Source organism: Condylura cristata, unplaced genomic scaffold, assembly GCF_000260355.1.
Source record: "Condylura cristata isolate star-nosed mole 26May11 unplaced genomic scaffold, ConCri1.0 scaffold00019, whole genome shotgun sequence".
Taxonomy (NCBI): Eukaryota; Metazoa; Chordata; class Mammalia; order Eulipotyphla; family Talpidae; genus Condylura; species Condylura cristata.
The window spans coordinates 35,719,264-35,741,489 of record NW_004567120.1 but is presented as its reverse complement, the minus strand read 5'-3'; the positions used below and the strand labels follow the sequence as shown (position 1 = coordinate 35,741,489).

At 43.4% G+C, this 22,226-nt stretch overlaps 1 protein-coding gene across 1 annotated transcript in view; it reads right to left on the bottom strand.

Annotated features, from left to right (window-relative positions):
- The window catches only part of LOC101630524 (UPF0472 protein C16orf72), a 29,775-nt gene extending 9,169 nt beyond the window's left edge, over positions 1-20,606 (bottom strand). Inside the window, exons 1-3 of the mRNA XM_012727081.1 lie at positions 20,467-20,606; positions 13,980-14,166; positions 7,879-7,980 (exon numbers count right to left, since the gene is read on the bottom strand). Of these exons, the coding sequence (XP_012582535.1) occupies positions 7,879-7,980; positions 13,980-14,166; positions 20,467-20,606 (429 nt within the window). The remainder of the gene's footprint in view (positions 1-7,878; positions 7,981-13,979; positions 14,167-20,466) is intronic.
- Positions 20,607-22,226: the final 1,620 nt, after the last annotated feature.

Sequence of the window (22,226 nt, the reverse complement as noted above, 5' to 3'; positions counted from 1 at the left end):
GCTCCCTGGCTCCCTGCTCCTTGCGGATCAGTCACATTGAAGCCTCTGTAGTTAGCTTCATAGTGCTGTGCTTTAACCCGTTGCACCACCAGGGAGGGCCCTCATGAGTTAACATTTTTAATGGGTCCTTTCAGATAATGGAAACACACACAAATACACACAACTAGGAGCATATCCTTCACACAGTCTTTTCCTAATTTCTTTTTTCCACATAATATTTTTTGGAGGTTGTTCCAAATCTTCACACACAGACCTACTTCATCCCTTCTGATGGCACGATGACACCCTGGGTGAGCACACCCGGCTTATTCACTTCACCAGTCCAACCATTTACGGACATTTTTATCTTATCTTTTTACATTAATCATGTAAATAGCACCACAGTGATCACCTCTGGACAAAAAGCTTCACTCCTGCTCTTATTTCAGTAAAGGTGAGAGCTTCACAAGGCATGTAATACGTACACATGTGTATGTACCTTTCTATATCAGCACTATCTAGCTGATGTCTGCATAATATTCTATTACAGAGCCAGTGAGTGTTCATGGCTCATCGAAGCTGTCCCCTCTGAGTGGATGATCATTTGCAAAAACATGCGGTAAGATTGGAGATGAGATGAATTTGACTGTGACTATGAATGTGTGTGAACCTGCATGTATGTGTTTGGTGTGTGTAGGTGGAATGTGCATATCAAGAGGGAAAGATTTCTTTGAAAAGACTGGCTCACGTTGTTAAGGGGAAGGATGTCCTAAAGGAACTCTGCAGAGTCTTATGGACTCCACCCCCTACTCCAGCTTTCTGGACCCTACACAGTACTCCAGTGATTGAAAGCTACAACCCCCAGCAGTACCAGGCCCCAAGGGCAGAGCTAGCAGGAATGGATTCTGGGACATTTGGGGGGGATAAATAGGGCGCAATTGCATCCGGTGCTCCCTCGGCCCCTGGGTCCCTGGCTCTTGCTCTCGCTGTCTCTGGCTCTCTCGCTGGGGAAGCAGCTCTCCGGACCGCGTACCTTGTGACTTGGTGTGTTCAGTCAGCCTAGCCATAAGGTATTCCACTTATTTTGTTTTTGTATCGCGCTCTCTTTCCCTGGGTTGTTTCCTATTCCTTTCCCCTTTTTTAAATAAACCCATTATTGACCCTCTTGTGTGTGCCTGCAGTTGTGAGCACAGGTGAGGCCCCACAGACAGGCGGCCCAGTCCACTCTGGGCTACCCTGTAACAGTTTTTGGCGCCCAACGTGGGGCGTGACTAATTTCACTTGTGGTTGACCAGCCCAAGTACCTTGCCGTTGGTCACTGTAAGCACATTGGGTCTGCAGGACACATGGCTTCTTTGTTTGGAGTCATAAGAACTTTTTTTCCCCTTTGTATGCAGCTCTTGAAGATGTTTACCACTATGACTTTGACCAATTTTTTTCCCAGCTTAGGTTCTTTCAATTTTGTTCCAGCCTTAAGTCTCAGTACCCTTTTCCTTCAGATATCACCACCAGTTTTATTAATATGGCTACTCTGGTGAAATCTGGTTTATGGAAAATGCTGTTTCTTTTGTTCTCGTCTGTAAGTGGCTTTCAAGCCATTCCTGTTTTGCAGTCTGTGCTTCTTGGCTTCTTGTTGATACTTTGTATCAACATCACTTTTTACATTTTCCACTCTGTGAGAGGAACTCTGGAGGGAACTCTGCTTCTCCCTACAATTTTGCAACAAATTCGTAACAAATTCAGGCTCTTACTGAAAACATCCCAGCAGCAAATATAGGCCCTTAATTTGGTTATAAATAGTATTAAAAATGAGCATCGGATTGCCCTTGACTCTATGCAAGCCCAGATACAAGGTGCCTTCCATAAATTAGGTATGACCCAGGATCGTATTATGGCACAGAGAAGGGGTAATAAGCCTTTCCCTGAGGGCTGCAGGAGGGCAGAGTTAGAAGAGGAGGATTTTTATTTGCTGACCACCTTAAACCCTTCAGAAAAAAATTGTTCCTTGAATAGCAACGCCCCTTCTAAGGCTCCTGTGGAAACTCCTAAGGCTTCACAGACCTCATTGCCATCTGGGGAAGGAACTAAAACGCTTTCTCCTTCCCATACTAGACAGGGCACCCCTTTTGGAAGTAAGAATCACCTTGAAGCAGGGCAGTTCCCTCTTCGACTTCAACACATGGCAGTGGGTGGTTTCAATGCACAAGGACAGCCTGCTGGGTGCTTTTGGTCACAGCACAGCAGACCTCCTAAATTGGAGGAGCTCTGTTCCTTCTCATAGGTAGGACCCTAAGAGGATGGCGAACTTGTTTGCCTCTATCTTTCTCTCTCACCGTCCTAATTGGGCAGATATCCAGTCAATGTTACAAACTTTATTGACTTCAGATGAGCAAAGAATGGTTTTTAAGAAAGCCAGGGAGGAAGCCTTCATCAACAGGATATAGAATCCCCAGAACCAGACCTGGCTATCCCGAAGGTAGATCCCAACTAGGACCCCAATGAAGGTGATATGGATATGTTAGAGCTGTATAAAAAATGTTTATTGGTAGGGCTGCAGCAAGGGATTCCCAAGCAAAAGAATTTTAATAAAATTCTGCAGCTTGAGCAGAAGGCTAATGAGGATCCATCAGAGTTCCTTGAGCGGATTATCCAAACATATGCCAAACACACAGATATAAATCCTGATGCCCCAGAAAATGCTCGTCTGATCACTATGGCATTCATTACCCACAGTGCCCCAGACATCAGGAGGAAATTAGCAAAGGTGGATGGCATTACGGAGATGAGTCTATCCCAGTTAGTAGACCTGGCATTTAGAGTATATAACAACCGAGAGGAAAAGAGACCTAAACCTCTGACTGTTTTTGTACAGAGGCAACATAGAACAGAGTTTCAGGGTAATCATAACAGAATGGCAGGTGGACCCAGGAGATGTGCGCCTACTGCAAGTACGAGGGACATTGGAAGTATGACTGTCCCAGATTACAGGTAAACAGGAGACAATATTATGACAGGAGACAAGGAAGGTCAGTGGCACCTCATTATGATTCATGCAGAGGGTACAGGAAGGAATACAGGCAGAGTACACGGAATCCAGAACCTAGGAAGGAGGAACGGAAACAGATGATGGCTCAGAGCAGACACTCAGATGCAGAGAGGAAGGAATACAGCAGGATGCCAGAAATCAAGAGACGACTACTGAGGAAAAGAGACAAATTATGGTATATACCAGAGATTCAGATGAAGAATAGGGGAACCCAGAGGTTCCACTAGATCCAAAATGGTCCATTGAAATACCCTTCTTGTGAACTTGTTAAAAAGACCTGAAATGGGCCCTCCCTGGTGGCGCAGCGGGTTAAAGCACAGCACTGAGAATCTAAAGCCGCTTCCGCATGAGTTCGATTCCCGCCTGTCCCGGAGGTGACCACATGGCGCGGCAGACCTCTCCTGGCCCGCCCACAGCTCCCCTCAGCAGTGTACTTCGTGGATCTGCCTGTTCTGCTCTCCGCTCTGTCTCTGGTGAAGCCTCTCACCGCCCCTGAGCCTCTAGCTTGTACCCCAATTCTGTATGCACAAATAAATAAATCTTTAAAAAAAAAAAAGACCTGAAATATTTATTTCAGAAAAAGAAAAAAACTTAAATGGTAGAACATCTTTTCCAGAAATGTAGCAGTATACTTCAAAATACACTGTCTGAAGGACCCTGAGATGACAGATATGCTCTAACTATTCTTTTTCCTTTGGAAACATGTAGGAATATTACTATGACATCATGTAATTATGTTAGCAGTATTTTAAAAAAATGATTTTACTACATAATAAGGCCTTCAGTCTTGTTCTTGATTTTTTTTTGTAAATTTTTCTCCTATTTCTTTTTGTTTGTTTTTTAAATTACTTTTGGCTTATATTAGTAAAACTTAAGTTAAATATGATTCCATGTGGCATAACTAAGAATACTGTCTGTGTCTATATGTTGAATGTCTGTATGTCTTTTACTTGTGTTTAATTGTCTTGACCTCAAGGTGTTCTAAATTAGTTTGGATGGTGCCTATTGCTATTGTAAACAAACAAATGAAATTTTAATCTTTATGGTAACTAATTTTAAAAAATGACGAAACAGGTATTGATATGTATGTTTGTGTGTGTGTGTGTGTGTGTGTGTGTGTATATTTGTCTTATTTGAGGTTCATAATGTCAGGCAAATTGAAATTTTGAAGTTTGTAATAACTAAGGTTTTGGGAAAAAAAAGAATCTCTAGTTATAAAATAAGGAAAACAGGGAGACTATATGGCTATGGTTTGAATGTCAACAATTGTCTTACTGCACTGAGCCAGAGCCTTCACGAAATTGGGATTATCTTTGCTGTTATTTTTTTTTCTTTTTCATATTTGTGACAAAGCTTCCCCAAATTCAAAGTTGAATTGAAATTTGGTAGTTTGTCATTTGGTTCATTGAAGGAAGTTTTGTGGAACCTCAGTAGAGCTCCTGAGACACTCCACAAAATTTCTCCTTTTCCCCATGGGAAAAACATTCAGATCAATTTGTCTAATTTGGTATACATACTACAGTAAAATTGGGAAGAAGCATTGTCACTTGGAAAAAGCTAAACCTTGCATACGAACACAACTGTTTGCCTTGTTTTTCTAAAACATGTAAAAAAAAAGGTATTTTTTGATATGTATGTAAATTGAGACTGTTGATCATTATCTTGTCGTATTAGTCTGGTATTTGCAGAAATTGTTTCTGAAAAGTTTTTGATATGTATGTAAATTTTGAATGTTGATCATTGTTTTGCCATACTATATTCGATAGTGTAGTGTTTGCACAAATTGTTTCTGAAGAAATTCCATACACTGTTATTTGCAGAAATTGTTTAAGGAAAGCAAAAACTTTGCTTCCAGTAATAGCTCTCAACAGATTCTAGTTGATTGAACTTTTGATATTGGCAGATATCTTCCACAAGAACCAAATACAGTGATTCTACTAAGTATTGTTAGAAATACTAATGACATTTTTGTTTATTTAATTCAGACCGTTTTTTTGCTTTGAATGCCCAAAAATCTACAATAATATTCCTTTTTTTTTCAACAGAGCTAATTTTTGTTTCTATTTCTTCTCTCCCCTTGATACCAACACAGTATAAAAACTGTAGTAGTAATTTTTACTACTCACGAGTCTGTTTTTGTGTAACTTCAACAGGGTATTTTGTATGCGTAAACTATAGACATTGGCAATGTGCTTCAGTGGCTTTGCTTGGCATTCTGCAGGAACTTCAAACAGAGCTGAACAAAGAAGATGAGCATCTGCTGCTTTGTTTGTAGGGTTCCAGGGACCTCCAGAGAAGGTGAGGAAGCTTGCCTCCACTGGAAGACCTGGACAACCTGGACTGGGCAATATTGAGCCCTGGTAACCTCGAGAAGAGGTGACCCCAGGTGGAATCTGCTGGCACTGATGTTGTTCCTGAAGCCTACATCAACTGGACATCGACTGTTCACTCTGATACTATGGACTGTTCCAACAAGGCCATCTAAAAATTGTTCTTTGGCTAGTCTACCCTGTGGTTTTATGCAAAAATAGAAATATGGTTAAATGTTAGCTTGAATTTGTAGATATGTTATACATTATTAGATTAAGTTGGAATCAAGGTTGAGAGAACTTGTTTTTACAAAAGTTAAACCAGTTTTTAAAGATTTTTGCTTGTTCCTGTTATTTTGTTATACATATATGAAAACATTTTTTGCGCTTCACCTAAATGATGGACTATTTTACAGTAATGAGCATTATCCTGGGCATTCATGAACACTGCTGGTGACTGCTGCTTCTTTTGCATATGCTGGAAACCTTACAGAGACTGGGAGTGTTAAGGAGACTGTCTATGAAGACTACACCCTGTGATCTGTGCCACCATAGATATGGTGGTATGAAATCAAAAGGGGGGAATTGTTAAGGGGAAGGATGTCCTAGAGGAACTCTGCAGAGTCTTATGGACTCCACCCTCTACTGCAGCTTTCTGTTATGGACTCCACTCCCTACTCCAGCTTTCTGGACCCTACATATTACTCCAGTGATTGAAAACTACAACTCCCAGCAGTACCAGGGAGAGAACTGCAGGACCCAAGGGCAGAGCTAGCAGGAATGGATTCTGGGACATTTTGGGGGGATAAATAAGGCGCGATTGCATCTTGCGCTCTCTTGGTCTCTTGCTCTGTCTCTGGCTCACTCTCGTGGGAAATAGCTCTCCGGACCGCGTGACTTGGTATATTCAGTCGGCCTAGCTGTAAGGTATTGCAATTACTTTGTTTTTGTATCCCGTTCTCTTTCCCTCAGTTGTTTCCTATTCCTTTCCCCTTTTTTAAATAAACCCATTATTGACCCTTTTGTGTGTACCTGCAGTTGTGAACACGTGGGTGAGGCCCCACAGATAGGCGGCCCAGTCCACTCTGGGCTACCCTGTAACAACATGAGGAGGGAGGCTAGGTACCTGGGGACACAGGGAGAGGCAAGCTGCAGTCCAAGTGCAACAGTATCTGCAGGCAGAAGTCATTCCTGCTTCTTGTAGGGCAGTTCATGACAGACTTCAACTGGTTAGCTGAGACCCAGCCATGGTAGGGAAAGTAATGTGCTTTATCCAAGGCCCACCAATTCAAACATGCATCTCATCCATAAAAACACCCTCATGAAAACATCAAGAACAATGTTCTGCCAAATAATGGGCACCGTGGCCCAGCCAAGTTGACCCATAAAATTAACCTTCATCCTATGTGTATTAGTTAAAACTTTAGAAATCAGTCCAATATTTACTGGCGGCATGACAATATTTGAAAATGTACTAAATTTATTGCCAGTGATAATTTATTACCTTAAAAATATTTGAAGCACAGACAAAACATTTCTTTTCTATTCCACCAAGGAAACTTCATTCTCAAATGTATAAACATTTTTCCTGTTCTGTTGTATGCAACTGCAGGGGCCTCACTCAAGGGCTCGCTTGGAGTCTAGGACCTCGTCCCTGGAAGTGATACAGAGTCTTCAATATCTCCAATTCTATTATTTAAATCCCAGATTCCCCACTCTTCCCAAACTCCAAAGGAGCTTGCCATGGAGAATGTGATGGCATGAGTTCCACACTCACAAAACTGCTAAATACCAAGGTCAGCATACTTACTGATATTTCTTGTACCCAGGCACTATTTCCCAAGCAACAGTAGCATTCCGCCTATAATGGAGGTCCAGATAGTTGATAGATAGCAGACAAAAACAATAGACCCTTAGCTCAGTAAAGTACAAGAAACCAGAAGAAAAAGAAACAAAGAAAAAATGTAAGAACAGTTTTTGAAACAAATGACGGTAAACAACTAGACATTCACTTGGAGGAAAACAATGAACCACTATCCTTCTCTCACCCAGGCACCTCTGGGTGGGCATGCTAACTCAAGCTGCACAGGTACATTGGACAGTTCCTGGGCCCATCCTGTCATTTAGCTTAAGGTCTACTAGGGAAGAATCACAGAACAAGTGGTCACCAGTCCAAGTGCCACGAGAAGTGCTGAATCAGAGGCGAGGCTTGAGAGGGCTGTGAGAGAAAGGCTGAGAAGGACTTTGAATGAAATGTTAAGGATTTGGGAGGTCATCCTGAAGGCATAAGAAGTAGAGTGGCAGGATCAGACTTACATTTTAGTAATAACTGATTTTACTGAGGCTTTACAAGGTGCCAGGCAATGTTTCAAGTACTTTACATGTATTAACTCATTTAATCCTCACAACAGCTCTAGGAAGGGATCAGATCTTCCTCAACTTATAGTGGGTTCCAGCCCATTAAGCCTACACAAGTTGAAAATACTGGATGTTGAAAATGCATTTCCTACACAAAACCTACTGAACATCATAGCTTGGCCTAACCTGCTTAAACATGCTCAGAGCTCTCACATCAGCCTGCAACTCGGCAAAATCCTCTAACACAAAGCCCACTTCATACTGAAGGATTGAATACTGACTAGTAGGCTAAAAGTGAAAAAGAGAACATCCTAACTCAAAATTTGAAGTAATTTCTACTGAATGCATACTGCTTTTACACCATAGCCAAGTTGAAAATTCATAGTCCAACCACAGTAAGTTGGGGACCAGCTACGTTTTTCCTATCTTACCTATGAGGAAAATGAGGCAGGGGGTTGAGTACGTGGGAGCTTGTGATCAAGTCAGCGTCCGTGTGCTTACTGACACATACCAGGCCCTCTGGAAGATTGCCCTAGTGGATAAAATCAGTGCTACTCAGAACAGAATGGTCTAGAAGGGCAGAACTGGCTATAAGAAGACCAGTTGGGAAGGTGTGGCAGCTGTCCAGGAAAGAGACGCTAGTGGTTACAGAGACAGAGAAATGTAGAGATGCAAAATATGTTTAGAATTAAAATGAATAGTTCTCAGCCTTGGCTACACATGGAATTACTTGGGGAAATTTAAACAACATGAACAACTAGGTCCTATTCCCTGAGGTTCTCATTATTTTGGTCTAGGCTTGGAAATTTTAATTTTTTATATTTCATAAAAAATATTTATTGGCCCTCCCTGGTGGTGCAGTAGGTTAAAGCACAGCACTAAGAAGCTAATGCCACTTCCGCATGAGTTCTATCCCCGCCTGCCCCGGAGGTGACCACATGGCCTGGCAGACCTCTCCTGACTGCCTGCCACTCCCCTCAGCAGTGTACCTCGTCAGTCGGCCTGTTCTGTTCCCCGCTCTGTCTCTGGTGAATCCTCTCACTGCCCCTGCACCTCTGGCTTGTACCCCTGCTCTCTATGCATAAAATAAAAAATTACTTATTAACCATTAGCTACAAAACTATATAAATTTGGGGGGCTGATCTTTACCTCTATGTGTCTAGCCGCACTGCACTCACCACCAAAGCACTAGTGCCTTCCTTGCATCAGGTTGATACCTCTTCCCTGAGTGGAGGAGGGAAGAAAGATCCCCCCTCCCCCTTGGTAACCATTGTGTTACTTCTACAGGACCTGAGTTATTCTTCTTGTGATTTGTAAATTCACTTTCATTGGTTATTTATACTCTACATAGGATAATTGTCTTTCACTTTCTGATTTATTTTTGCTTAGCATAATTACCTCTAGTTCCATCCATGTGCTTGCAAAAGGCAAGATCTCATCCATTTTAGCCAAAAGTATACACTGAAGAGAGAAAAGTCTCTTCAATAAATGGGAAAACTGAACAGCCATATGCAAAAGAGTGAAACTAGACCATTTTCTCACACCATATATGAAAATTAACTCAAAATGAATTAAAGACTTGGAGGTAAAGACCTGAAACCATAAGACACAAAGAGTAAAGCACGGGAGAAACAATCCATGACACTGGCTTCAGTGAAGTCTCTGTGGATTTGTCTCCAGTAGCAAAAGAATATGAACACTTGGGACTACATCCAACTAAAAAACTTGTTCATAGCAAAAGAAATTAGCACTAAAACAAATGGACACCCTACTGAATGGGAGAAAATATATGCACACCATATATCCGACAAGGGGCTGATATCCAAGATCTAGAAAGAACTCACACAAAAAGAGCAAGAGCAAGAGCAAGAACAAGAACTAGAACAAGAGCAAAATGGGGGGAAGAGCTAAATAGGCACTTCTCAAAGAAGACATGCAGATGGCCAACAGGAAAAGGGGAAAAAAAGTGCTCAAGGTCCTTATCATCAGGAAAGTGCAAATCAAAACCTCAATGAGATACCATCTCACACCTGTGGCAATGGCCCATGTCAAGAAATCCAGAAGCAAGTGTTGATGATGATGTGGAGAAAAAGGAATCCTGATACACTGTTTAGTGGGAATGTAGACTGCCCCGCCTATGTGGAAAACAGTATGAAAGTTTCTCAAAATATTAAAAATAGAGCTACCATATGATCCAGCAATTCCACTCCTAATATCTACCCGTAGAATGCAAAGACAGCAATTCAAAGGGATCTATGCACTCCGATGTTCACTATAGCACTATTTACTACAGCCAACTTCAGAGCAACCCAGTATCCAAAGAGTGTATCCCCACACACCCCTCTGCTGCTCTTTAGTGCTCTCTATTTAAGTTAATTTTCAGAAGCTTGGCTTGGCTATGTATAATGGAAGATTATTTGGCCAAAAAAGAAGGAAATCCTGACATCTGTTACAACTTGTGTGAACCTTGAGGGCATTTAGCAAAATTAAATAAGTTGGACAAAGAAAACCGAGGTAACTATGTGAGGTGATGGATGTGATAAGACAGAGAGAATGTGAGTGATTAGTTCAGTGTTGAAGATACTGAGTTGTTGATGCTTCTAAGTAAGTCAAATGGAGACATCCGGTAGAAGATTGAGTGGAACAAACTATTTGAAGCCAATACAAAGACTATGAAGGGACGTCCTGAGAATTACAAGAATCTAGGATTGTGCGTTGGCGTGAAGACAAAGGAAGAGAACACTGAAAAGGAGGGTGTGATCAGTGATGCTGCATGCTGCTAAAAGGCAGCGCACTGAAGGCTTGGAAGTTTCCTTTCACTTTAATAACAAAGCGACCGCTGGTGAGAGCAAATTCATGACGCTGGTTGGGTAAGGGAGCAGAAATAACACTGGTTGACAGAACAGTAAATACTAGTGAGAAAGTGTGTGCAATATCTTAAAAGAAGTTTGGCTCGAGAGAGGGGCAAGGCAGTAACCAGGCAGGGAGACACTTCACCAAGAGGGTCACCTTTAAAAGAAGATGAGGGCATGTTTAGTTGCTGATGGGAATAACGTGACAGAGAAGAGGAGATTCTAGAAGGAGGAAGAAAAAAGTCGGTATGGAGGGGATGCCACACCATGGCAGAAAGATGCTGTGCTAGCATGGGGAAAGGATGGAGACAAGGCTACAAACGTGGTGGTGGAGATTTGAAATGTGGTAGATGCGTGATGGCTTCTACGTTCCTTGAGAAGGGAGAAATGGGTGAATTGGTGGTGGGAAGTCCACGGAGATTATAACCGAAATGGAAAAGGGCACAAAATGAAGAATGATGTAAAATTAAGTTTTAAAAAATCAAATTAAAAAAAGAGAAGGGAGAGGCCCTCCCTGGTGGCGCAGCGGGTTAAAGCACAGCATTGAGAATCTAAAACCACTTCCCCGTGAGTTCGATTCCCGGCTGCCCCGGAGGTGACCACATGGCGCGGCAGACCTCTCCTGACCCGCCTGCTGCTCCCCTCAGCAGTGTACTTCGTGGATCTGCCTGTCCTGTTCCCCGCTCTGTCTCTGGTGAAGCCTCTGACTGCCTCTGAGCCTCTGGCCTGTACCCCAATTCTGTATGTACAAATAAATAAATCTTTAAAAAAAAAAAAAGAGAGAGAAGGGAGAAATGAAATCACCTGAGTCAAGATGGAGTTGAGGGGTAGGATCAGAGTTTTGAGGAAAGTAGAAAATATTTCAAATTGTATTCAGAATGGGCAATCTATGCATTGCTAGGCTAGGTCTGAAGGACCAGTTGAGGAGAATAATCATGAATCCAGAGTGGAATGATATTACTATGGTGTGTGATTTTTTTGGCACTACTCAGCCATCCCAGGAGAGGTATAAAGTGGACAATTTTGAGTTCATCCAGGTTTGGCAAGCACAGAACTGGCAGTTGACAGTGAGTGCCTCCTCATACTTGGAGGGAGGGGCAGAACACAGGGAGGCAGGACCCCCTTATTTCACCCTAGCCCCAGCCCACATGAATTCGGTATATTGGCAATGGGATCATGGGGAAAGATTAGAGAATAATTAGGCAGCAGGAGCGATTGACTGACTAAGCTAGAATCTTGAAAGTTCTAACCAGGAAGGAGTAGCTGAACTTGTCATCTTAGAGTGGAAGAAATTTGGGGTGCCGGAAATTCCCAGAGATGGGAGATGGGAAATGTGGAAAGCTGAAGTGGAGTTCAGGCACTTCAATATCAATGTGCTAGCTGGCTGTTCTCATGACTGTTTACTTCAGTCAGAAAGTAAGGTAAAGGGTCTCCCTAGTGGCACAGGGGTTAAGGTCTCAGTGCTGTCAAGCTATCACAGCTATCAGAAGCCACTGCAACATGAGTTCCATCCCAGGCCAGGAGGTGACCCACAGGGCACAGCAGACCTCTCCTGTCTCCCGGCTGCTACCCTCAGCAGTGGATTTCAGTGGACCCAGCTGTTCTGCTCCCCACTTTCCCTCTGGTGAATCCTCTCACCCCCTGCACGTCTGACCTACACCCCAGTTCTTCTGTGCATAAATAAATAATTTTCTTTAATTATGGTAAGATTCAGGATGAGAGGAACAATGAGCCAACTGCCAAGGTCATTGGTGAATACACAAAAGTATGTACACAAGTATGGGAGCAAGAAGAAAGGCTAAAGAACAGCTAAACTGACCAGCAAGAGTCTCAGGGTGCAGGGGGGTTCTGACTGGTGTTTTTGTCTAGGAGCGGGTGGTGGAGCAATAGCTTAGGTGACTGCAGAGAAGATACTGGTCGTGCTGTCGCCACGAAGAGCAGGAACACACTGCAGCCAGTACAAGCAGCAGCTGTGACTGAATCTTCCTGGACCAATCAGGTTTCACTTACAGCCTCATAAAAGGGCTGCATTTGTAGGCAAACTTGTTAAACGCGCAACACGAATCCCAGAGGATTTGAAGTGACAGACTAGGCTTAGTAGAATCATCTGGTTCCCAGTGTCTATGATACAGTGAGCCCCAGCGAATGTCACAGAGGATGGTGGCCACCTGAACCTCAAGCACTGTGTTCTGGCCTACACGCGACACCCTGAAGCTACCCATGGGGCTCACATCTTTGTTTTCATTTTCTTCTTTCTCATGGTCTTCAGGGTGGGATAGCAGTGAGTGGTGAAAGGGAAAACCTTGCTGTGACTTCATTTCCTCGATACCTTCTCTTCAGGCCAGTTGCGAACAATATGAAAATAATAGCAATAATGACTGTACACTTAGAAAACACGTATTGAGTGCCTGCCATGTGCAAGGCACGCTCCTGGGTACCAGAAACAGTTCACATAGAGGCCACACAGAGCGCTTCATAGAGGGGCGGCAAATGAAGACTTATGCAAGGCCTGCCATTTTAAAATATGATTTTCTCTCTCTCTTCCTATATGTGTTTGTGTGTATGTTATATATATTGTATATATGAGAGAGAATATACATACAGGGAGAGAGAACAAGCATGCACTTTTTTTTTTAGGTATAAAAAAGGTTTTTAAAAGTTTTTCTGACTGTCCTCTGCACAGTCTTCACTAAAGTAAGTAACAAGTAAACTCTTCACTGTTGGGAAGCAAACACAATGCCCTAATTGTCAGTCTGATGACTAGTGTGCGTCAAAGAATAAAGTGCAACTGCACTTGCAGCTCTGGGAATTGTTCCTTGTTTATTTTCTGAAAAGAAAGTGCTGGAACTTCCTGGAAGGAGCCCACATCTATCCTTGGTTCTGCAGCTACCCCACTCCTAAACCCGTCCAGAACTTTGTGTCGACACGCTCGGAGGAGGAAAACAATTTCTGACGGTCCTTCAAACCCAGGCTCCGGAAACTCCTGACAGCTGATGCTCAGTTCACGCTGCTCAAAGTCCTCACTGGAGTTCAGAGGTCCCTCAAGCTACTCTACTTCCACAACTGGCTACTATTTGTATTCTAGCAAGATTCTCCCTAAACATCTGACTCAAATAGACATAACCATTTTTAATATCTTCAAGAACGTTAAACATAAAGTTGCCATATATGTGTACAAAGTCCTAGCTTTGGGCTAGTCTTGAGAAGATATGCTGTTCAGCCAGGTCTGCTTCAGGAAACCCAGCTTCTCATTTTCCCTTCCTACTTTCTTGAATTCTGTCCTTCACCATTGTGTCCAAGGCCTTACCTTCTGCGTGTATTATCTTGATTTCATTATCCATTTCAGGAATGTTTGCACTCGAAGGGAGCTGGTGGCTGGGAGGGTCCAGCAGAAGAAAATCATCTCGTGACATGTGCCTGAAAATTAAGGGGTACCCCTTCTATAAGCGGATGGGAAGGGTAACTCCACTGTATTTCCTCATCCAGGATGTCTGCAAAGGGGCTGATCACCCCTCCTCGGAAGGCTGAACCCAACTTACAAACCAAATCACACTCCAAAGTTCCAGAACGAGTTCTCATGCCAATTCCAGGATAAAGAGTCTGGGAGATAGCGTTAGGGAACCTATGAGTATTAGCATGTCTTATGTTTAAAACAGAGCAATTTCTCTCCAGGCTTCAAAATGATCAAACACATCAGGAAGAGAGGTAACACAGCAGTACAAATCTATTGCCCAACAAGAAGTTCCAGCAGGGAATAAGGAGGGTCACTGGCCTTCGTTTCCAGAAGGTTCTAGCTAGTTAGTAGCTCCTCAGATCCGCGTTTCATCAGGAGTGGTATTTTGAAGAGCAGCTCGTAGTTATTGCCACATCTTTTTCAAGTTATTCTGTATGTACCAAAATTTTTTATAACAACATTATGAGGTACTGTTACCATTCCCCTTTTATACATGAAGACACTAAGGCTCAGAGATATCAACCTACCCAAGCCAGAGCCTCAAGTTATGCCAACTTTCCATACCACCATTTGTTCGGACTCCAACCAAGCTCATAAGTATTCCATTAAGTTGGGGCACTCTGACTGCAGAGCTGGTAAATGGGATCTCTGGACGCTTCCTCCTCTGCCATTGTCTCCCCCTGGCCTAATGCCCCCCTCAGCAGACCTCATTCTGCAGTTCCTCTGGCAATCTCATACCCCTCAGTTCATGGCTCTCCCTTGCACTCACCCCACCCTGGGTTCACCTGGCAATTTGATAAGCCAACTCTCTGCTGCCCCCTTCTGGCCAACCCAGAGTCTGTCCCGGTGGCAGCTGAGATGAACTGCACCTCCTTATTTGGGACCTAATCCTAGCATGCCCAGCTAACCAGCAGTTCTAGGAATAAGGGGGATTCCCCTGACTAGCTCACACTTGACTTTGTCAAAGTTGTCCCAGACTCGGACACTGCCGCCTGTTTCAGAAGTTGTACATTTCTACAACCCTGTTATCTTGATCATGAAATGTCAAGGTGACCAAGTGGATGGGGTCAAGGATTTCCCTCCCCATCAACACTGAAACATGGAAATTACTTGCTGGTGAATTTCAGGACTTGCTGAAAAAATGAAAGACTCTCAAAGAAACGTGGCTGTGTCTAGATGCCATGCTGAGAAGGGCTGAGGGAAACCCTTCGGCAAATCCCGAAAACAGAGAGGAGCTCTTCCCCAGTCTCTTGTCCCCGGGACAACAGGCAATGAGAGGATGCCTGTGCCATTGCGGGGACACTGATCTGGACACAGTGCCCTTGCCTAGGAAGCACTCGGTATTTTCGCCTGTTCAAAATGAAGTCCTCAGCACAGTCAGCCTTGACACGGTCAGGGGCTTCCCCGGCAGCTAAGACAGCCAACTCAGCAGAAAGAGATTTCTATGTGAAAGGACCTGTAACGAGCACTGGAGCAGGAGTCGGGGGACCTGGGACCTGGGTTCTAGTTCCAGCATCACACCTAATCACTGTTTGCCCAAGTAAGAGAACAGTTAGGGGCCCTCCCTGGTGGCGCCACGGGTTAGGGCGCTGCACTGCAAGCTAGCACAGCTGCTGCAGTGCGATTCCGATCCCCTGCCCCGGAGGTGACCCCATGGCGCAGCAGACCTCTCCTGACCCGCCCGCTGCTCCCCTCAGCAGTGTACTTCGTCGATCTGCCTGTTCTGCTCCCCGCTCTGTCTCTGGTGAAGCCTCTCACCGCCCCTGAGCCTCTGGCCTGTACCCCAGTTCTGTATGAACAAATAAATAAATCTTTTTTGTACCCCAGTTCTGTATGAATAAATAAATAAATCTTAAAAAAAAAAGATTTATTTATTTGTTCATACAGAACTGGGGTACAGGCCGGAGGCGCAGGGGCGGCGAGAGGCTTCACCAGAGACAGAGCGGGGAGCAGAACAGGTTGACTGAGAAAGTACAAGCTGTCCTGTACTACTAAATTTCTTTTTTTAAGCTTTATTTATGCATACAGAACTGGGGTACAGGCCGGAGGCGCAGGGGCGGCGAGAGGCTTCACCAGAGACAGAGTGGGGAGCAGAACAGGTTGACTGAGAAAGTACAAGCTGTCCTGTACTACTAAATTTCTTTTTTTAAGCTTTATTTATGCATACAGAACTGGGGTACAGGCCGGAGGCGCAGGGGCGGCGAGAGGCTTCACCAGAGACAGAGTGGGGAGCAGAACAGGTTGACTGAGAAAGTACACTGCTGGGGGAAGCAGCGGGCGGGTAAAGAGAGGTCTGCTGCACCATGTGGGTCACCTCCACAGGCGGGAATCGAACTCATACTGAAGTGGCTTTAGCTTCTCAGTGCTGTGCTTTAACCTGCTGTGCCACCAGGGAGGGCCTGAGTAAATAATCTTTTTAAAAAATGTTTAAAAAAAAAAAAATAACAGTTAGGACTGTGATAGCAGATGCCCAACTACGGAAGCCAGAGGGTCACAAAGTTTCAGATCATCGTGAAAATATAGAACTTTCTTACAAGCTGGAATCATCTAACCAAGGAACCATTCAGGAAGCAATGAGGTCCCTGTTACTGGAAGGGCTCAAGCTGTAGCTGGGCCACTTTGAAACAGAAATTATTTCATCAGCCGAAAAATTGGAAGCGATGATTTCTAAGGCTTTATAAGTACTCGGCACTCAATGCCTGGCACTTAGATACCCAGGAAAAGTTTGTGGTAGCAAGAGGAGAGGTGAGGGAGACATAACTGGATCTCTTGCTCAATGGAATATGATGGGCTATATAACTTCCTAAAAATCGCAGCCACACATAAAAACTTTTTAAACTTTTGCACTGAAAGAATATTACAGCTTGACTTCAGCCTGCATTTCCACTCTGCTTTTGTGAGGAGACATTTGCATAGTCATTAAAAGCAGACTTAAGGAAAGAACTCTATCTCTCTATCCTCACAGATCTTCCAAAGCTTCCATTCCCTCATGACTCCTCATCAATTCTTTGTTGGGGATGTCCAAGAATACAGAATTCCATGCTCAACTATCCCAGATGTGATTTGCTGGAGTTTACTCCTATAACAGCTTTCAAAGCCTACTGAAAGTCCAAAATAGCAGAGAATGATGGAATTTTCTGGAGTTCTCCAGAAACAGATGGTCTCAAGCATGAAATTTCTGCTCTAGGTAGCATTTTCTTTGGAAAATAAATGCAATTTTACTTAAAATAAAATTGTACCATGAAGACGCTATGAGTATAATGGTGGCCCTGTGAAGAGTAATCAATGCTCAACTGTATTAGGTAAGACTTGTTTTTGTGTGATATGAAAGAACAATGCTAGATCACGCTTACTGAGTGCTTACCATCTGCCAGGTTGCCACACTAAAGCCCATTTAAATCTTATCAAGCCCATGAGGTAGTCCCTCTTAGTTTAGAAAAGGCAGGCAATCTGCTCAAGACCTCAGAATCAGGTAATGCACCTGTGTGTACAGAGTGTGCATGCACGCAAGCACGTGTCTGACTCAAAAGCTTGTGCTGCTATCTGTCCACTTTATATGTACCTGTATTTTTCTTGCTGATAATAATGAAATTGTTTCAGATAGGTAATACGTTCATATGGTACACAATGCAAAAAAGTTTTTTTTTTTTAGTTTATTTTTACATCATTTTGTGCCTTTTTCCATCTCAGTTGTAATCCCTGTGGGTTTCCCATCACCACCAAATCACCCGTGTGCCATCACCACAGTCCAATGCACTTCCCTCCCCCTCCACCCTGTTTTTGATCCCATTCCCCACTTCACCCCATAAAATGTCTCTGATAAATAGCTGTTCATTATTATTGTTTTTTTCTCACCTGGTCCGTTATACTCCTGCTATGAGTGAAACCATCTGGTATTTTTCCTTTTCTTTCTGGCTTATTTCACTAAGCATTATCTTTTCCAGCTCCATCCATGTTGCTGCAAAATGTGTTTTTGTTTCTGTTTTTGTTTTTTTTTTCCGGTTGCTGAGTAATATTCCATTGTGTATATGTACCACATCCTTTTAATCCAGTCATCCACTTTTGGACATTTGGGTTGTTTCCATGTCTTTCCGGTTGTAAATAAAGCAGCAATAAACATGGGGGTGCAGTTATCTTTTTGAATCAGTGTCTTTGTGCCTTTTGGGTAGATATCTAGGAGTGGGATTGCTGGGTCATATGGAAGCTCCATGTTTAGCAGTTTGAGGAACCTCCAAACAGTTTTCCATAGTGGTTGTACTAGTTTGCATTCCCACCAGTGATGCAGGAGAGTTCCTGTTTCTCCACATCCTTGCCAACATTTGTTGTTGCTAGTTGTTTGAAGATGTGCCATTCTCACTGGGGTGAGGTGGTATCTCATCGTGGTTTTAATTTGCATATCCCTTGTTACGAGTGATGCTGAACATTTTTTCATGTTTGTTGGCCATCTGCATTTCCACTTTGGAGAAGTGTCTTTTTAGCTCTTCTGCCCATTTGTTGATGGGGTTGTTTATTTTTGTTGAGTTTCATCAGTTCTTTGTATATCTTTATGATCAATCCTTTATCGCTAGTTTTGTGTGAGAAAAATTTTTCCCCATCAGTGGGATGTCTGTTTTTTTGTAATGTCTCTTTTGCTGTACAGAAGCTCGCAAAAGATTTTTTTTAATCTGATAAAAAGTAAGTCTAAAACAGTCTTCTTCGCACTCCCAGACACCCACCCAGGAGACAACCACTGTTAATGGTTGCTTTCCAAATAAGTATTTTCTAAAATTTTGAAGAAACCTATGGTTTCCCACTGTGTGGTCTCGTAGCCCATGTAAACCCTGAGCCGGTTACTATTGATTTCTACTCTGATTTTTAAATGTTTCTGTGTAAAGCATTCTTCAGAACTGATCACATAGGAAACATGATAAAAAGTGCATTGCAAATGCTTGTCAGACATTAATTGTTCAATTTAACTAATCATGCTTAGTGATATAGTATATTCTAATTCTTTTACATTTTCTATTTCAATGATGTAACTTCTTTTTACAATAAGATGGAACATCTGTCTGATGAAAAATGGGCCATTATTATTCATTTTAAGCCACGAAACATCGTTCAACAGCTCTGAACTAATGGTTATTACATCAAATAGATTTTCCTTTAATCATTATTTCTACTACATGTGAAATTAATACAGTGTTTGTCATTACTGAGCACTAGAATATAATTCTAGAAGAAGCAATTAATGTCTATCAGAAGTTTTTTTAAATATGATTATCAAATTCTTGACTAATGAGTCATTTGCATATCTGAATTATAACCTAAACATTAAGCACTCTTGTGATAGGATGCAGTAGGCTTAATAATGAAAAAAAGAGAGAAGAGAGAGATTTCAGATATTAAGTTATATACATTGTCCACTTCCCTGCCAGCTCAGAATTTTTTCTGAGGAGAATTCATTTTTGAAAGGACAGTTAGACAGTTGGGGAAGGCTCTTCTGGGGCTTTCCCAGGAACTGAAGTTTTCTTTTCTCTTATTTCTTTCATTTAGTTAGTGTTTTTTTTTTTTTTAAAGGAAGGTAGTTTAGAGGGCCTGAATCTCAATTTAACAAAAACTCGTGGTTAACTGTCCAAATCAATGTCTAGACAGAAAAATGCCATTCGCTTCCCAGGGTGCTGGTAAACTCTCCCGCCACAGGGCCAAAGCTCAAGGCACAGTCTACCCACTGCGGTGTGTTGCGCGGTCACCTTAAGGAGCATATGCTGCTCTTTTGAAATATGCAGACTCCCCCCTCATTGTACAGGGCCTCTGTGAAAAGATGGAGGGCTCTATTAAATTAACATATGAATAGATTAACATACCTCCCAAGAAGCCCCTCCATGGGGGTGGGGGGTACAAAAGGAGGCCATCCTTTGATTCATTTTGTAGTTAATGAACAGTAAGAGGACCCTTTCGGACCAATTTTCTGGGGGACTCAATTTAAACTTAAAATGTGGACTGTAGAAAATATCCTTTTAAGTCTGGGTGTTCTGCTCTTTCGTCCTTCATAACCAACCCCGCACAGTGGCCAAGGCAAGTGTGTAAGAGCTGAAATGAGTAATTGCTGTTATGAGTATTAATCCTTGAAAGCTGATAAAGTGGCTTGTCACGGTTCTTGCCCAATGGCTGCTCGAGTGTGATCACTTTAGCAAAAGTGCCTCACCTGGAAAAGGTGGGCTCACAGGACCAGGTGTGGTCAGTGTTCTAGAGAGGAGGTGGCCAAGAGGCTGTCATGCTAGCGTTTGAGTGCAGCCCAGCCTTGGAAGGAGGATGGAAACCAGGAGCTCGGTCCAAAGGCTGAGACGAGAATGAGCAGGATGAGTGCTAGCAGAGGTGGACGTGGCGCTCAAGACCCTTTATTGAGGAGACCGGGCGCTTGCTGCTCTGGTCAGCTCAAGTACAGGACTCCATCGATCTTCCCTACCTGGAGACATGAGAGGGTGTCACTCCCTCTGGCTGCCACCTTCCCTGATCTCCGTGTCTGGTGTAGGTGCCCTTCTCTGTCCTGCCGTATTCCACAGACACATCTGCATTCTATCTCCTCCATCAGGGTGTCGAAGCTCCGCGAGGCCCACAGGCACGGCCATGTTGCTCTTTGCCTTGTCGAGTCTACAGTCCGATGCCACGCACACAGCTGATGCTCAGTAGGCACAAGCCGAGTGATGAGAAGTCTGGTTCTCGGTGGAAACTACCCACGCCATTGCCGCCGCTGAAGCAGCTGGGTCCGGAAACCTGGCGAGGAGTTGCACAGGACAGGTGTCCAGATCGTCCCTGTCCATGGAGCACCCTCTGTTGGAGCGGATCCCCACCAATTGGGTTCAGCAGTGGCGTTTTCTGCTGAGCTGCACTGCAAGCCAGGGTGTCGTTGGAGTTAGAGTGCAGGAAATCAGATGGGAAGCAGAAGCGGCTGAGAGTGGAAGAGTGGGGTAAGAAGCCACTGGCGGCACGAGTGGAGCGATCCCGTGAAACCAAACCAGCGACAACACGAGGTTGAAAACAGGTGTAAGCGAGAGGTCAGCAAACTGTGTTCTGCGGGCCAAATACAGTGTTGAGCCTATTTTTGTGTACACTGTGATCTTTTGCATTGCTTTTGCATTGCTCATTGGAAAGAGACCAGAAAGAGGAGGTCAGGAGGTGGGAGAGGAAGGACAAAGGAAGAGGAAGAAGCAGAAGCCACAGAGACAGTATGTGGTCCACAAAGCCTAGAACATTTGCTACCTAGTCCTTTATGGCCAAAGCTTGTGGGTCGCGAATTTAAGTCAGTGAAAGCATGAGAACACAAGCAAATCCATCCGCAATCACAGGTGAGCATACACCATGTGCAGACACGAGTGTGCTGTGACAATGGATTACTATCTATTGTGTTAGCTTGAAAGTATCGAAGGTGCTCTGATGCCCCATGAACTTTTGAAAATGGAAACCAACCATTTATATTAGTTGGCAATTAGGTAGCCATGAGCATGTTTGTAGTATACTATTTCCATGTATTTTTTTAAGACCATTTTTTTTTCCTTCTCCAACCTCTCAAAGATCTGTACCTCATCCAGCCTCTGCCGTAATCATTCTGTTTGCCCTCGGACCTTTGCCTAATTATGAGAATTTTGCACCTCCAGAGAAGAGACTGCATAATGTGAATATATTTGAAAGATAATAACTTTGATTTGATCTCATTCAGTAATGTTCTTTGCAATACAGTCAGAGAATGCTTCAGAGCAGGAGGATATTTTAGAGATCATATCATCCAACCCTCTTGTTTTATTGAGAAGAAAACGGAAATTAAGTAATTTAGGTAAGGTTTAAAATAAAAATCCGGTTCAGGCAGAGCCACAGAGATCCTGGTTCAAGCTTTCTCAATCTGCTGCTTCCACATGGTACCCTCTTCCCAAATCCCTAGAGGGCTGATGTCTGTTTCACTCAGTCGCCGGAAGAGCCCACCACCTGGCACATCACTGTGACTCCCAAAGGAAAGCAGTAAGTGAATGGGTAGTAATCACAGCTAGCACTGACTTCACCTTACCATGTGCCAGGCACATGCCGAACACACACACCATCTCACTTTACACGCTCAACCACCTTACGAGTATTCCTTTGTTCTTTTTCCTATCCCCATGTAAAGGCACAGAGAGGAAGGAAGAGAATCAGGAAAAGAGGTGCAGAGAGGTTCAGCGACCTCCTACGGCTAGGAAGATGTAGAGTGAGACTTGGAA